This window comes from Drosophila arizonae, chromosome 4 (genome assembly GCF_054131065.1).
Source record: "Drosophila arizonae isolate 15081-1271.41 chromosome 4, UAZ_ARI_1.0, whole genome shotgun sequence".
NCBI lineage: Eukaryota > Metazoa > Arthropoda > Insecta > Diptera > Drosophilidae > Drosophila > Drosophila arizonae.
In genome coordinates, this window is record NC_142924.1 from 6,886,572 (window position 1) to 6,904,029 (window position 17,458).

The 17,458-nt window shown below is 42.6% G+C and overlaps 3 protein-coding genes across 3 annotated transcripts; 1 reads left to right on the forward strand and 2 right to left on the reverse strand.

Annotated features, from left to right (window-relative positions):
• Positions 1-8,087: 8,087 nt before the first annotated feature.
• LOC108612779 (uncharacterized) lies at positions 8,088-9,195 on the reverse strand. The gene is made up of 2 exons (XM_018005778.2): positions 9,049-9,195; positions 8,088-8,993 (listed from the first exon to the last, which is right to left on the reverse strand). Exon 2 carries the CDS (start codon positions 8,968-8,970, stop codon positions 8,371-8,373), a length of 600 nt encoding a protein of 199 aa, XP_017861267.1. The 5' UTR covers positions 8,971-8,993; positions 9,049-9,195; the 3' UTR covers positions 8,088-8,370.
• A 44-nt stretch (positions 9,196-9,239) lies between these two features.
• LOC108612251 (uncharacterized) lies at positions 9,240-11,128 on the reverse strand. Its single transcript, XM_089467646.1, has one exon. The coding sequence runs from the start codon at positions 11,024-11,026 to the stop codon at positions 9,332-9,334; it is 1,695 nt and encodes a 564-aa protein (XP_089323772.1). The 5' UTR covers positions 11,027-11,128; the 3' UTR covers positions 9,240-9,331.
• Positions 11,129-13,783: 2,655 nt separating this feature from the next.
• On the forward strand, positions 13,784-14,786 carry ND-24L (NADH dehydrogenase (ubiquinone) 24 kDa subunit-like). Its single transcript, XM_018005641.2, has one exon. It carries the CDS (start codon positions 13,937-13,939, stop codon positions 14,675-14,677), a length of 741 nt encoding a protein of 246 aa, XP_017861130.1. The 5' UTR covers positions 13,784-13,936; the 3' UTR covers positions 14,678-14,786.
• Positions 14,787-17,458: the final 2,672 nt, after the last annotated feature.

Sequence of the window (17,458 nt, forward strand, 5' to 3'; positions counted from 1 at the left end):
TTAATACTCTTCCCTAGGGGACTCGATGGCTCTGTTGCCAAAGCGAAAAGGCAATTAAAATCGAAAGCTTGTCGATCTCAAGTGGCATAATACGAGTGGCAAAATGTTTAAACTAATTGAAAGTAACTACATGAAAATGTTGAAAAATAATTGATTTAAAAGTAATTTTTATGAGAGGCTTGAACTTTTTAAAAGATTTCTGGTCAAACCACTCACATAATATGGATCACTTATAAGATTTGACTTTACTTAGATTTTTTATAAAATTAGGTACAAAACACTATCAAATTAGCTAGAGCTACCCTATGAAAACTGAATCATAATTTTTATTAAACAACTTTTTCACTTTATAGTTTATAAACTTGTTCAATAGCAAGTAAAAAAAAAAATAAAAAAAAAAAATAAAAAAATAAAAAAAAAAAAAAAAAATATATATATATATATATATATATATATATATATATATATATATATATATATATATATATATATATATATATATATATTTTTTTTTTTTTTTTTTGATACATATTTTAATTGTTTGTCATGTACTATGTACTGTAATATATATTCTAGAATAGGTTACAATGCTTTCCTAATTAATTTAAAATTTTTCAATTTCTATTTAAAATATATACATAATATATCAAATATACTATTAAATACTATTAAACGAATTAAGTAGCATATTTTAAGTTATTTCCTTTAACATGTTCATCTAAGCTAATATATATAATCTTATAATCTTTAGAGCAATTGCTAAAATATTTGTTCTATAAATCTCACACAAATTCCTTAAGCAAAATTATTTCTTATATTTTTATTTTGGTAGCTGACTTTAACAAATCGTCGTATTGCAGTGCCAACTGCACTTAGTTGAGCCAGGGCTGCATAATAGATGTCGTCTGGCAGCTGCCGTTTGGATTTTGAGGTAGAGTATTTCAAGCTCACCAGCTAAATAGCTGGATTTACTATAATTGTGTGTGTGTGTCTGCGTGTAGGTAACAAACCGGAAACATGGTAAGCATTTCCGCTTTATATCAAAATATAAAAAATGACTGCTCTTAGACATGTTTGACAAAAGCTGTATATCAGAGCAGAGAAAGGCATATACATAAAGAGAGAGAAATCGAGAGAGAGGGAGAGAGAGAGAGAGAGAGAGACGCAGAATGAGCCTGAGAGTGAGAGCTATAATTGCATAAATCAAACTCAAACATGTAGCATGAAAAATTGCATTAATTTATCTGCTCAGTCGTCGCATGCAGCAGCGCCTGCCTATAGCATGCCACGCCCCCCACCACTGCACGGCCACACGACACTGGCAAAGGCGCTGTGTAACATATCCGCTTATGTCAATTTTTTGTTCGCTGCCAAATGGAAGCAAGCAGCTGGTGGAAGGAGCAGGAGGAGGAGGAGGAGGCGAAGGAGGCTGGAGGCGGCAGCAGCATCATCATCAACGAGCTGCTGCTACTCGTTCCGATCGCTGCCATTCCAGAGTAACCAAACAGGCAGTCAGTTGTCACTGTCAGTGTTTGTCACAGCTCTGACTGTCAGTCTGCCCCCCCTCTCTCTCTCTCACACACACACTCTTTGTCTGTTTTGTTTGTTTAAATGCAACATTTACTTTATGGATTGTTGCTATATATTTTTTCTTCAACTTTCGACCCGCAAAAAGCGAAACGTATAATACACAGCGCCCAGCTGTGTTAGCCCTTGACTGATGTGACCCTTCACAACTTTGCTCCTTTTTAATAACTTGCTTCAACACACACACACACACACACACACACACACACACACATACTCATACTCGCACACACATACTAATGCGCTAATAACCTGGTTCTTGTGTGCGCTTTAAGTGTCCTCTTCATGGTACATAGTTTAAAATTCTTTATAATTGGATTGCTCCATCTAAAGGCCAGCCAGCTCACAGCTCGCAGCTCATACTCCAGCTGGCCCATTTTTTATGGCCACTTTGCAGGGGACAGACGTAGTCAAAGCCCCTTTTGCTGGCCCGTGGCATGTCAAAAAGGATTTCACAGTTGACGCGTACAAACCAAAGTTGGCCCCCACTCAATTCTGGCCCAAAAAAAAAAAAAGTAGCTCCATGTAGTCCTTTTTTTCTGCACATATATATAAACATATATAAAAAGAGGGAGAGAGAGAGACACATAGAGAGAGAGGGAGAGAGGCAGGAACGTGTTCCTCTGGCATAGGCGTAGAGGCATCCGGTATCCCGCACATGTGTGGTGGTGTGGGCTCTCGAAAGTGATGATATGTTTCATTTCACACGGCAGCCGTTTCGGCAATCCTTTCGACCGCACACAGACATGCCCATACCGTAGAGCAGGATGCGCCCCAACCATGCCACTTCATTCAATACGTCGAGATTTATGTTTTCTTGTAAACAAAATAACGGACATGCTCAAGGCCTACGAATGGGAGGGTCTTAAAGGTACATGTAGCATGAGCGTGGGGGGGGGGGGGGGGTTGCGACATCAGGATTAGAGTAACATGTGCAGGAGGACTATTCGATTTCCTTTCAATGCCGTTTCGATAAGAACTCGCGTCTGTTGTTGCCAGTGTGTTTGCTGTGTGAGCCGAAGAAATTAATTATTCAGCAGCTTAAAGCTTAGCCCTTTAACAACAATCCTGCTCTCTCCCTCTTACACTTTGCCTTTAAGGAAGTGAAACAAAGTTCCACATAAAAGCAGCTGCCTCAATAAAATCTGCTTCACATATCGCCTATCCTCAACTAAAAGTTTATAATTAAGGAAACCCTAAATGCGTCTAAATTAATGAAATAAACTTAAAACTAAATTTTACTACGTATATTGTTGTTATGGTTACATATTGTATAGCAAATATTGTTTAAGCAATAAAAGTTTTAATTCGAGTTTTCTTTTTTTTTCATTCTTAAAAATGTATTCAATTACATTTTCATTAAATTTAAAAATCAAAATAATTTTTAAAATGTTTCTTAACTATGAAGCCCCGCAGCAAATTGTTTTTGAAACTTTATATTTCAGATTTTTTTTTTTTTTCTTTTCTTTTATGTAGAATAATTTAAAAGAATCTAAAACTCAAGATAATTTGCTACGTATTTCAAATATAATATAAATATTTGAATAATTTCAGCCTAATTCTATTTTTTATTTTCATTTACTTTATTTTATTTATTTTTTTTGTTACATGATTAAACATTTTACACAGTTTTACATATTTAAAATTATTCCAACTTATTCTTAGTTATTTTACTAAACAATACTCATATTCATGTTTGAATTTTTAGCAACATGCATTTCTTTCTGCTTGCTTAAAAATATAGTCCAAAATATTTGTATATACAAATAAAATTGTTGCTTAATAAGAATTTCAAACATTTTTGCTCAGACAACGAGAATTTCTCTTCTTTAATAATATTTAATGAAATTTTGCTTGCTTCCCCTCTAATCATATTCAAGAAAACTTGTTATATAAACATTTAAAGTCTAAGCCAAAAGACTCCATATAAATGCAACTACAAATTGGCTTCAAATATTGTCTAGACAGACAGTGCCTGAAAATGTTTTCATACACAAAGTCTCACACACACACACACACACACGCATACACACATACATATTCACATTATGGGCATACGATTTGTTATGCCGCATACGTGTGCCACGTCCAGTGAGTGAAATCTGTGGTACGCAGCCGGAGGCTCTGTTATCCTGCCACATGCAAATATTCTAATTTGCATATGTTTAGCAAAACACACGCCAAAGTTTTTTGTTTTCTGTATGCTTTTTTATTGTGGGCGTGGCATTAGGAAAAAGCTAGCAGCTGGGGAGCGCAATGGAGACCAGCAAATTATGCTGCGACAAAGACAAGTTACGCATACGCAACGTTGTGCGCCACAGGTGGAAGGCAAACTTGAAAGAAAACATAAAAACGGAACGAAATGGAAAGAAATTGCCCAGCGAACAGCATGTCAAGCGGAAATTGAGCAGAGCATAGAGCAGAGTGACACGAAGATAGAGAGAACGATAGATTTAGATTGAATGAAAGACAGAGAGAGAGAGAGGGAGAGAGAGAGAGAGAGAGAGAGAGAGAGAACCACCTGTCATGCGGCTTTGCTGGAACGCTGCTGGGTTTCAATTTCATGTCTGAGCTAATTGAGCAAATCGCTAAATGGCTTTGGCAGCGGCTCACTTCCGTACCCGGCTCGTAATTATAAATCAATTGCTTGCGGTGTTTGCTTTGAACTGCAATCGCAGTCGTTGTCGACAAAAAAATAAAATGAAAATCGAAAAAAAATCGGCTCCGATTTCAGGCAAATAGCTAAAGCATCAGCGACAACTTGCAGCCATTCCGTGACATTGAAGGCAAATTCCTGCCACCAACTGGCATAGACGGTGCCTCCCACACCCTCCTCCTTCCCCCCCTCCCAGATTGCGTTGCGGCTGTGAAATTCGAATCGTGCCATTTCTACACATTTCGCACGGCTTTTTGTCGGAGTTTGCTTTCAATCTGCGCGCTGCGCTTTTCATTTTCAATTTCTTTGGAAATTTATTTCATGCAGAAAAGCAAATTTCATAACTTGAACGAGCCCCCTACACCCGTCCCCCTCCGTCTCCGCCATGCACCCATGCCTATCCTCTGACAATACTATTTCTGCCTGCTCCTGTTCCATATTTTTCGTTTTTATGTGTTTATGCTCTGCCTCGAGCTGGTTTACATTTTATGCAGCGCAAACTTCTTCTTGTAAATATTTTTGTATGGTGTCCCGCCTGGCGGCTAGTAGTCGCCCTCTCCCCCTCCTCCTCCTCCTCCTCCGACCAATGCTCGCTGCTCTCTGCTTGATTTTGATCCGATTTATGTTATATATATGTGCACACACGCAGCTACAAACATTGACTTGTGCCCCAGTGGCCCCCGAGGCTAAAGTATATATGTATGTATGTATATATGTTCTGCTGGCATTGTTTGCCTCGTGGCGGCTGTGGGAAATGGCCCCGTAAACGTTTAATAAAATATGATTTCAATTGATTCACAAGTCGCATTTCGAATCGAAATGTGCGATATGCTCGCATTATTCGCTGCCATTGACAGAGCTCCTACTCCAGCTAGAGCGCCTCCTCCTTGCTCCCTGCTCGCTCTGCCACTGTGTCCAGGCTCATCCTTTGACGGGGCAATCAATAAAGTAAAGTGCTTGGACGGGCTGCTGAGCTGAGCTGACTCGATCTCTAGGGGTTACGTGTCCATTCAAGGCTCATTGCCGTCCCCTAGATCCCCACCAGCCCCAGCCTCCTGTCTGTCTTGTCTTGTCTTGTTGGGCCGCACAGTTATCCGCTTAGATCACTCAACTAAAAAACTCAATTTGCATATTAATATTATTTGGGTTTTTGGGCCCCGTTTTTGCTGTTGTGCCATGCCACTTCAGTTCACTACACTTCAGCCACGCCCCCTTGCTTGCCTGACCTTTTATCAAACGGCAACAACAAGTACAACAACAACAGCTGAGAATAAGCAACAGTAGTTGAATTGAATTTGCTGTGCTTCAACGCCTTTTTGTTCTTTGATATGCAATGTCTTTGTCTGTCTGTCTGTGTGTCTGTTTGTGTGTCTGTTTATGTGTGTGTATGTATGCGTGTGTGTATGCCACATATATGTAGTTTGACTCACTTGTTGTAAGCACAGCGTTCAATATTATATGCCGCATCTGCCAACATAATCACAGGTAAGCCAAAGTATTTTAGGCTTTACACAAGTGAAAACAGAAAGAAAACAATAGAGGGAGAGAGGCTGATTGAGAGAGACAGAGATAGATAGTGGGAGTGGGTATGAGAGAGAAAGAGACTGTTCATTGCAATTCCTCAAGCGAGTATATCAAGGACATCTACATACTGTATATAGCATTACATTAATTTTACAGATTATTTTACAGAAAACCAATATACCCCTTTCTACATTCATAACGAGCATTAACTTTTATATCAATATTTTATACTGTTAAAGATTCCATAAATATAACAAAAATGTATATATGTATGTGAATATTTTTATAAATCAAGGCATAAACAAATATGCCCTATTGACCTATTTTCGAGCGAGTATATTGAATGCAACGCTTAGCTTTGGTCACTTTTGCGTGGTATTTAAGCCATTTCCGAGTCTATTGCAACGTGCAAAAATTTGCAAGAGACACTCTATATATGCATATATGGATATTTCTATAATCTTGAATGGCTCTATGATTTATGAAATTGACATTGCAGCTGGCAGTGGCGCATCAATGTGAATCGATGCCACACGCAGAGTTCTGCACATTAAAACGAATGAAATTTGTTGCTGCGCTGACAGCTGCAAATGCAAAAGACGTTTGCAGCAACAGCAGCAGCCACATCTACATCGATATGCATACATAGACTAGATATAAGCCCCTCCACAGAGACATGATGGAGTATGACACCAGTGAGCAAGAGGGAGAGAGAGAGGGAGATTGAGAGCGAGAGCGAGTCGGGCTGGGTGGCTGTTTTATGATACACTTATGACTGCTGCACAATGGAATGGATAAATCGGCATATACATAAAATGTCGTTACAAATATTTTATAACAGGAAATCCGTTATTTATACGCACATTGTGAACACTTCTACTTCTTCATCTTCCCCTTTTTTGCTGTTGCTGCTGAAGTGGGGGGAAGCTGGCTGCTCGCTCGTCTCTTTGGCAAATATGAATGAATGTTGTTTGCATTTTGCCTGTCGCCAGACTCTTTGCCTCCTTGCCACGCCCACCGACCAAACCGAACGCCCGCCCGCCCAGCCGCCGCCGCCGCCGCCGTCAGTGGCGCAATCCTTATGAATTGACTACAATTTTATTTATTATTACTCGCTCAGCTCGGCATTTCGTTCGCTCTCGTATTTCTATGGCATGCGACTTGTTTTCGAGCGTTCCCAAGGCAATTCCATTATGGCCAACAATCCGCCAGCAAATTGCAAGGCTCAATTGATATTGGCTCGCACCAGGCAACAGCAAAAATGCCAGCAAAGCAACAACAATGATCGAGCTTTAAATGATTTGCAGCGAACAACCTAATTGGCCGGCACCCGAGGCGCCTGTTGTCTATCCTCTGCTCCTCTTTAAACGTGGCTAACAGACTTGTTAGCCGTGTTGACGGAAATTATGTGGCTGCTGTTAAAGGTTGCTCCGAGAGAAGCTTTAAAATCTACATGATACCAAAAATTATCAAGAATTAACACGAGCCACAAGCGGGGCTCGGCTCAGTTGCGAGAAATTATAATGAGATATCCTGTAATATTTGCCTAATGGAGCACTTAGAATGAGCCGACTTGGCAGGTGCGGCTGGTTGGGAAAGACGTTATACTGATTGAGTGACTGATTGGTTTGGCTATTGATTGATTGATAGAGTCTGGCTTACTAACTGGTTGACGCATCTGTCACTGCCTGTAACTGATTCCGTCAGATTGATTCGCTAACTTCTCCTCAGACAGCTGAGGAGCTCTGATTGACAGGTTTCCATTGAGTGAGACGGATTGATTGACTTGAAGACTTCGATTGACTGAAATATTGGCTCTGATTGACTGATAGAAAGTCAGACTAATATTTGAAGACTGACATACGATTGACCGATTGATTGACAGCTTGACGATTCTCTGACTATTACAAATTTTGACTAGAACCTGATGAATGGCTCTGATTGATTGACTCTATCTGATAGATTTGTTGATTGATTAAATTTAGACTCTGATTGAGTGTCTGTAAAGGACTGATCCTCACTGATTGACCCTGACTGACTGACTGATAGACTGTTTTTGACTGATTGATAGACTATGACTAACTGATTTCGACTGGCTGATTGACTGACTGTATGACTGATTCACTGAGCCTGACTGATAATGGATGAACAGTGCCTGATTGATTGATGTGATTCTGCCTGATTAACTCAGTGACTGGCTGTCAAATTCTTAAATTAATTATCTTTATAATGATCCAACTGATTGACTGAGCTAAAACACTCCTTCAAGTATTTTTAAGCCCCTTGGCTAAATTTTAGGTCGCTCGAAATACACAGCAGCTGTAACAATATCGATTTAATCTGTAGCTTGCCTTATTTCAATTAGATTACTCTACCCCTTCAATATACCACATTAACCGCAACACTTTACAGGGTATCAACAACAAGGAAAACCTAATTAAAAAGTTGCCCAAATTTGCGAGCTAAACAATTTTGTTGCCTGTTTGTTATTGTTGTTGTGGTTAACAGACGCGACGCCCTTCCATAGCACAGCCACGCCCACTCCCATGCACGCCTTTTGTTGCCGTATCCAGTGAGCACCACACTTTATTGACTTGCTTGGTTTATGCTTTGGGAAACGGCATCGCCAACACCAACCGATATATATCCACATCCCGTAACTGGGAGACGCATTTGTACCTGTCGTAGCCCCTCTGCAGTAGCTCCTGCTCCAGCTGCTCCTCCACATGGAGCATCTGGCGCACGTTCTGACGCAGCTGCTCCGCTGAGCGTTCGTACAGTTTTCGGGCATCGGAGCGAAACAGCTGAATGGCCAGCAACAGCTCCGAGTGCCTGTGCTGCAGCTCACCGGCGCCGTAGAGGAATTTATGATGGGCAGCCAGCAGACGCATCACAATGAACCGGCGATAGCGACGCTTCAGCTGCCCAATCGACTGCTCCAGCGCAGGACGAGTCTGTGTATAGCTGAGCAGTGTCAAAATCACGATGATTATCAGCTTGAAGCTGGCAATGAGCAGCAAGAGGGCCATGGGCTTATCCTCCACTAGATCCAGCTGCTCCTGCCAACAGTACAGATCGCAGCCATAGACTCCGTGACTGTAGTCCAGAATGCCAACCAGAGACACGCAGATCAGGCAGCTGACACCCAATGCATTGTAGTGGACGCGCAGCAGATCCCTTACCTGTTGCACGATCCCGAGCATGTTTACAATTTAGGAGGAGGCGGCTATCAATCGGTGTGAGAAATTATAATTTTGACTGAAAATGCTTTAGCTGCTTACATGGACGAAATAGAGAACTAGGATTGATTGAATGGAAGTTAGAAATACTATACTATAGGGTGATTGACTGTATGATTTGGAATTTCAAATTGTTGAATGTTTGATGACCAATAAGCACCTCCTAGGAAATGATTGAAATATATAAATAAGATATGTGCAAAATCTCAATAATCTTATTTAAGGGACCTTGAAATCATTCCCGAACTAGAGATGTCATTCCTGAGAAATTTCAGAAATTGTGCTAAATTTTTATTAAGCATTATTTACAAATCTGTTCTATTGACTAAAAATGAAGATCATCGCGAGCAAGCGCTGCGCGTACCGCGGGCAGCAAAGGATTATAGCGGCGCATGGCAGGCGGTGGCGGATTATTGCGCCGTAGTTCGGGCGGTGGGCCCTGGCGTCTCCAGTTCGCGAGCGGCGGAAAGTGTTGCGGTGGTGTGGAGTGCAGCGGCTTCTGCTGGTAGTAGTGCTTGTGGATGGTGACTGGACGCAGATTGAGCTTGAGCTGCTCGGCGCGCTTGTTGGCCAGATAGCGTTGACGCTCGATGCTATCCACACTGGCCTTGACGCCAAAGACGAGGTGCAGGAACGGCTTCACCAGGACACTCAGCAGCAGGAAGCCCAAGAAGCCAAAGACGACAGGTGAGATCAGAGTGAAGAGGAAGACGCCCAGTGTGAAGGGATTGAGGACTGTGAAGAAGGCAACAAACTTGATGAACGGATACAGAACGTGTCCCACATGGCTGAACCACTCCTTCTTCTTCCTCTTGAACAGGGTGTTGTGGCGCAGCAGATATTTGATTTTGCTAAACGGCGCCTTAGTGGTCGATGGACGTTTGGTGGTCACCACCTGCAGAATTGTGGTTGCTGCCACTGGCGGCTGTGGCTGCTGGCCATGTGGATCCCACGAGGGACCGTGGTGGTGCGAGTGGTACGGCTGCTTAGTGGGATTGGCATAGACGAGGTGAGCCGGCTGTCCCAGCGGCGGGTGTTCGTATTCGGGTTTCTGCTGTCGACGTCTCTTCTTCTTCTTCTTCTTCTCCTTTTTATTCTTCTTCTTCTTCCTCTTCTTGCGTTTCTTCTTGCGCTTCTTTTTGCCACGACGTCGCTTGCGCTTGCGGCGACGGCGAATTCGTTTGCGACGACGGCGAATTCGCTTGCGTTTTCGCTTTTGACTGTCCTTGGCCCGGGATGACTCCGCCGGCACCTTGGCGTCGCTCTTGTGCTGCTCCAGCGGCTCAGCTGTCGCTGGCTGCACCACCTCAAAGGTGCTGGCCTGCTCCACATGCTGCTCGTGCTTCTCCTGCTCCTGCAGATCCTTATCCAGCTGCTCGAACACATTGAATGGCTCCACTGTGCTGGTCTTGTTGAGCTGCTTCTCCTGCTCCAATTGCAGTTGCTGCAATATGCTAAAGCTGCTGTTCGGCCGCTTCTGCTGCAAGAGCTTCAGCTGCTCCAGCGTCAACTGCTCCAGCACACTAAATGGCTTCTTTGTGGTGCTGTGCTTGAGCTGCTCCTCCAAGTCATGCTGCAGCTGCTGCAGCACGTGAAAGGGCTGTGGAGTCGTGGCTATTGGCTGACGCTCGGGTATCCACAACAGCTGCGTTTGTGGCCGGCGCAGGCCACGCCCCTGACGCAACGGAGCTTGCTGCTTCTCCTTCTCCTGCTGCTGCTGCTGCTCCTGCTCCTGCTGAATTGTTGGCTGCACCAGTTGCTCGTATAAAGTTTCATAGATTTTTGCAAAATTAAACACATGCAGGGTATCTGCCAGGCCAACGCTGCCATTGTGGGCGACTTTTGCTGCCTGCTCCTGCTGCTGCTGCTGCTCCTGCTCCTGCTGCTGCTGCTGTCTGCCGTTAAACTCAAACTTTGCTAATCCATCACGCCTGCCGATCTCTGGCTGGGTGCGTGCCCCATCGCTGCTTTGTAAAATCAACAAATAGTATATAAGAAAGTTGTGCAACACTTTCGGCATGTCGTCCTTTCATTTTTCGACCCAACAGCGGCGCCAGGACGTGGCACGAACGAGTATTTTCTTGTACTCAGTTTTATGTTTGATTTAATTTCCAACTTTTGCGCTCGACTTGCGAACTTCAACTGACATTTCGCTTTGGCCACTGGCCACATTAACAGCTCGGTTCGCCCAGCTAGCCCTGTTGAGTCAGTGGAGTCCATTCGTCAGTCCGTCAGCCCGCCAGTCAGTCAGTCAGTCAGTCAATCAGTCAGCCTTTTGGCTACTTGTTGAGCTTGTTGGTTAAACATTTCATTTCATTTCATTTTACTTGCTCTTGATTTCTAGTTTGTTCTTTATATATAATTCTTACTTTTCGCCTCGTTTTCAGTTTTCTTGTTTTCGTTTTCAGTTTTCTTCTGCCTCGCAGTTCTCCTATAAAAGTAAAATTTATTGCCGCTTAGTACATCATCAACGGCTTCTGTTATGACAAATTTACGTACTTGGTGCATTTAACAACTTGTGTAGCACTTAATTATGTTTTGAGCACACGAAGTTGCTGTCTAACTTGTTTGCAACAGCAACAGCAACAACAACAACAACAGCAGCAGCAGCAGCAAGAACAAGAACTTACAACATTTTGGACGCAAAGCGAAAGCGAATTTTGTTCGCTCCGAGGGCGCCATGCAAAAAAGTCTTTGGAAAGTGCTTAGCGGGCAATTGAAGTTGCAGTTGGCTGCCGACGAGGTCAGCAGAATTTTCAGATTAGTTCGAGTAACTCGACTCCCCACGCCCTCACGCCCCCATACCCACCCCCAGCCCATTGCCCAACCCTTGGCCACACACACATACATAAGCATAAAAGGTTTTAGTTTTCAGCTCTGTTTGAGTTCGAGCATGCAAAAGTTCTTATCCAGCCGCTCAATAAATCAAGAGATTAGTAGTCGAGTGCTATAAATATGCCAAGAATTAAAATGTTTAATTGTCGCTGTCAATTTCTTAAAAGCTATTTAAACAATATTTCAACGAGCTCCGGCTGCTTCTCTTGATTATTTCAAATATATTCTAATGTTATTTGAGTCGTAAATTTCAATTTCTTTATAGAAAAAAAAAACAACTTCAAAGAAAATCCGTCACATGCGCACATTATACACATTTTTCTTTTTTTTTTTTTTTTTTTTTTTTTTTTTTGTCAAGTAAAATTTATAACACATAACGTAAAATGTCTGAGAGCTCGTTAAATATATACGTCGAGCCAGAAGCCTGAGGTATTTATGTGCTTTATTTCGAATAAAAGGTGCTTCAGGTGTGAACAAATCGCGCTTAGAGTTCTTCAATTAGGTATTACAAGGAATTTGAGCCTAATTATAAATTGTGACGAAAATGCTTTATTAAAATATTTGATGTTATAATTTTATACAATTGAATTTGAGTTAAACAATATCAATAAAATTTTATAAATATTTTTAAGTGTTAATGTGTTAAGAATTTAATTTGAGCGAATCAATGTTAAAAATAAATAAATGTATTTAAAAAAAATATATATATATATTTAAAATTGTTTATTATATTTTTTTTTTCAATATTTAAAATTTATAAAAATTGCCTAGTACATTTAATATTTTATTTTCATTTTTTTAATATATTGTTAACTATCATAATTCAGATATTAGAAATTTGCCAAATTTGTTGGCAAAAGTATTACTATTATATTATTATATGCTACCAAAGCTCACAAAACTTATTGAACTAACCTCGTGTGTAATGAAGCTAGCCAATAAAAATCTCATAAAATCGTTCTGTTTCGTCATAAACCATAAATTTTATTCTACTTAACAAAAGCAAAGAAAAAAAAAAAAAAAAGTATATATATATATATTTCATATACATATCATATCATATATATTTACTCAGCGGTTAACCTCTATAATTCCATTTCCAATAATAACCGAAATCGAATCTAAACACTTGTCCGAAGTTAATTGTCAGACCTGATTCTTTTGGGCTCTATGCGTGGGATGTTTTCAATTGTTTTCGGTTAATAGCGCTGCGAGACCATGTGATCTGTAATCAATGGCATTTTGAGCAGCCATTATCGATTATCGCTTATGGCAAACTTTTATTAGACACTTTGCTGAATTACACATTTTACGAGATATTGTTAAGAGAGGGGGAGTGAGACAGAGAGGGAGAGAAAGAGAGAGAGAGAGGAAGGCACTGGCAGCGGCAGAGTCATAGTCAGCGTCGCCTCTTAATAGCTGTAAAAATGCAGGAATGTGGCAAATGGTTCAGGTGTTGGAGCACGGACAGGTGTTGATAACAATGGCGGCCCATCAAAGTGATTGACTGCTCTACAGTGCCCTCTCCCTGTCCGCCTCCCTCTCTCCGCCTCTCTCTCTGTCTTTATTGCTCAAAAGCAGATGCTGTGGCTTCTGTGTGGCTCCATCACTTGTTTGGCGCTCGCTTGCTCTCCCTTTCTCTTTCGCCCTGTATATTGCCAATTAGGCGTGGCATGCAATTTGAACAATTTGAGCAATTTTCAGCACGTTGGGGCACCCGATCGGGCACTGATTGACATATTGTTTGAGTTAGTTATTGCCGTCAGACGCATCAAATGACGATTGTTGCCATGACAGTGCATGCCACTCACATACTCTATTGCTAATTTGATTGCAACCTCACACACACACGCACACACACACACACACACATACACATAATATGAACATAACTCAACGCAACGCTGACAATTTCAATATCAAATTGAAATACTAAACTAGAGGCTAGGCAAGCGCTGCAGCTCGTGTCGAGCAGTCGGTTGCCTTTCCTTCTGCTCTCCCATCAAATATCAAGCAAGCACACATACATACATACATATACACATATATAAAGAGAATTATAGACATACATACAAACATTCTTAACGAGTCCAAGATGTTTGCCAATTTGTTGCGCTTGTATCAGCTGCCGCGCCTGGTGCTGCAGGCGCCGCCAATCCGCGCTTTGAGCACCTCGGAGTCGCGTTTTAAGCTGGACGCGTGCAACATGTATGAGAAGCTCAAGTTCGAGTTCGACGAGGAGAACAAGAAGCGGGCTGAGTTTTTGATATCCACCTATCCGGAGCCGGAACGGCGCGGAGCTTTGCTGCCCCTGCTCGACCTGGCGCAGCGGCAGCATGGTTGGCTGCCCATCACAGCGATCCAGGCCGTGGCCGAGATGCTCAAGCTGGAGCCGTTTGTGGTGTGGGAGGTGGCCAATTTCTATACCATGTTCAATCTGCGTCCCATTGGCATGTTCAGGCTGAAGGTGTGCATGACCACGCCCTGTCGGCTGCGTGGCTGCGACGAGATATGGCGCACCTGTGAGAACGTATTGAAATTGAAGGATGGCGAGACATCGAAGGACATGCAGTTCACCTTAACTGCCACCTACTGCATGGGCGCCTGCGTCAATGGGCCCGTAATAGCTGTCAACGATGATCTCTACGAGGATCTGGATGTGCCGGAGACAGAGAAACTGCTCTCCGAATTGAAATCTGGCATAATGCCGCCAGCAGGACCGCGCCGAGATCGTTTCGCCTCTGAGCCAAGATCCGGTCTGACTAGCTTGTTAACTGAGCCACCGTCCGCGGGCTTTGGCATGCAGGAGCTGTGTCCCAAGGCGAAGCCATGTTAAGAATGTTTCCTTCACTGATTTTCGTTCGGTTAAGGCAATAAATTTGCATTTATTATGACCAACAGCAGCAGCAATGGCATAATATTAAAGTGCTAGTATTTTCTTGAAAGCTCCTGCTGCCAACAGCTGTTGCTGTGCTGCTAACCTCGTCCTTATTGCATAGCCGTATCTCTGTGTGTGTGTGTGTGTGTCTGACTGAGTGTATCCCTCCTACTGGCGAAAGGACATGCTTTGCAATTTCACAACGCTCGCAAAATAAACAACAAACGGCAAATGGCAGCCATGCCAGCGAATCAAGCGCGAAACAGCGCCCAAGTCCAAGTCCTGGCCTTCCGCCTGGCATGTCCTGTCAGCCAATGCAGCAAGTAATCAGCTTTTGCCTTGTCTTCCCTGCCGCTCTGTCTGCCTGTCCGCCTATCCGCCCGCCAGCCCCAGCTGCCGTTGCATGCTGTGGTTTGACCTCGGGGCACAAAACCCCGTTGGCGCTCTAATGAAATGTTGGCAGCCATCAACATGCAGCAGCAGCTTTGCCAACAACAACTGCAACTACGATAGCGATAGCAACAGCTTCGATATTGTTTTACCCAAAATAGTTTTAATTGCTGCACGCCCCCTAAAGCGGCTAACAACTTTTGGAGCATACCTCGTGAAGCGTATGCACATCAAGGTTTATTGAATTTCGCCAACACAATGCATTTATTGTCGCATAAATATGCAATGAAATTAATTAAATCTGCCATCGAACGAAATTAAGAATACCTTAGCTTTTCTAGGTCTGGCAACGCTGCGATCGGTTTGAAGTTGAGTGCTTGGAAGAAGAAGAGACGGTTGTGCGGGAAAAGTTAATTAGTCATGATTATTTTTTACTTAAAAAAACAAAAAAAAAAAAATAGTACAAATATTACAATTTTTTAAAATAGTTTTGTTGCTGTTGACTATTGAGAGTTGGTGCTATATGCGCGTAAATGAAACACACAAAACAAGTCTAATTGGGAGGAAATCCAATAAGAATTTAATGTTTCAAGTAGACCGAGCAAGCGATATAATTAAGAAATGGCTGCGTTGCCGCAAGAGTTGTGCAAGCAAAAAAATAATTAAATTGCTTAAACTCGTATTTAAAAATTAAATAAAAATGATGTCATAAATAGTGAATAAGAGAAAAGGAAGCAGAAATTCACTATTTATTGTTCGAGCAACGCAAATGCAATTAAGGCTGCCACAAATATGTAAATAAATATTAGGGCGACCTCAACTTTTATTATAATGTGGCAGCGTTGCGATCAGCATGAAGTTGGCTGCGCTATAGCCACAAGTGCGCGCACTTGTAAAATATATACATACGAGGGAAATTTGTTTATTTTTTTTTTTTTTTAAGTGATAAAAGTGCCAAAAAGCACAATTCAGTTTAAATTGAATAGTAAGGGCATGCTTGGTAGCTCACATGCTATTGCAGGGTAACTGACAGTTGCCTACAAATTGTTTCAAATTGTTTTTATTGCATTTTGTTGTTTGCTGTTAGACAAACTACTCGAACAATGCGGATTTACAGTTTTAATAAATCTGTTTGTCACTTTTGTTTGCCGCTTCAATGGCCATCAGCAGCAGCAACAGCAACAGTGCACGCCCATCGCCCAAAGCCCGCCCACCGTTTTGGGGGTCGCATTGTCGCGGTCCCAGTGCCTGGCGTTGAATTTTTAAATGAAAATTGTTGCTATTGAAAGTTTTTAATTTCTCTCTGAGTGTGTGTGTGTGCGTATTTTTATTATTATTTAATGTTTTTGTTGTTGCTGCCGCTGCTGCTGATGCTGCGTGATTTTCGCTGGCTGTGAACGGCACCTTTGGGAAATTAATATCGTTTTTGGTAGCAAGGCACGCGGCGCACACACATCACCAAATGTCCTCTGCAATGGAACGAGGAGGTGGCGGATGAAGCCACCCAACCCAGTGTCCACTGGCCCGACTTGTCCAAGCCAACTAGCTGCGGCAGAGCGCAGCGGCGCTCAGCCGGAGTCACGCGGCAGCAACTCGTGAGCTGAGCTTCAACTTTACTTTTTTGTTGTTTGTTGTTGCTGTTGTTGTTGTTGTTGTTGCTACTTTTGTGACCACGTTGCACGTACGCCCGCGCTGACCCCCAGGCTGGCCTTTGTTGCCAGTTGCTGTTGCCGTTGCCAGTTGCTGGTTAGCTGGTTGCCAGTTTGCCTGTCGTTGACAACTTTTGTTTCGCCCGCATCCACCGCATCCATAATTGCTGCTGGCGGCGCCGTGTATCCTTGTTATCCATAACAGATTGCATGCTGCTTTTTGCGTAACTGTGCGCCGTGCGTCCTTTTATTACTTTTTGCGCAATTACTCATTACGTTATTGCATTTCATATTTCTGATATACACGCATAGTTGACTAAGCAGTCTCGCAGCGCAGCGGCAGGACGAACAACAGTAGGAGCAGCGGGGGAGTGGCGGAGATCGGGGCGAGCAGCAAGTAGCTCGTTGCCAGGCGCTCTGCGCTGCCCTCTGAAATAATTAGAAATATTTTTACGCAATTCCATTGGAGAGTTGTCCAATTTGTACGCAGCATTAAAAGCAACAGCAGAACTGAGCTCCCTTTGCCACATTTCCCCCTCTCCCTTTGCTCTTCATCTACTGCCGTTCGCCTTGGATTTCGGTTGCACTTTTGCTGCCCGCGGCCTTGTCGCCTGCAAAGTTTTCATTTGCATGTTTCTAGTTAATTGAATTATGCACAACTTTCCGCTTGGTGCTCTTGGCGAGTGGGCATCCGGCCCCG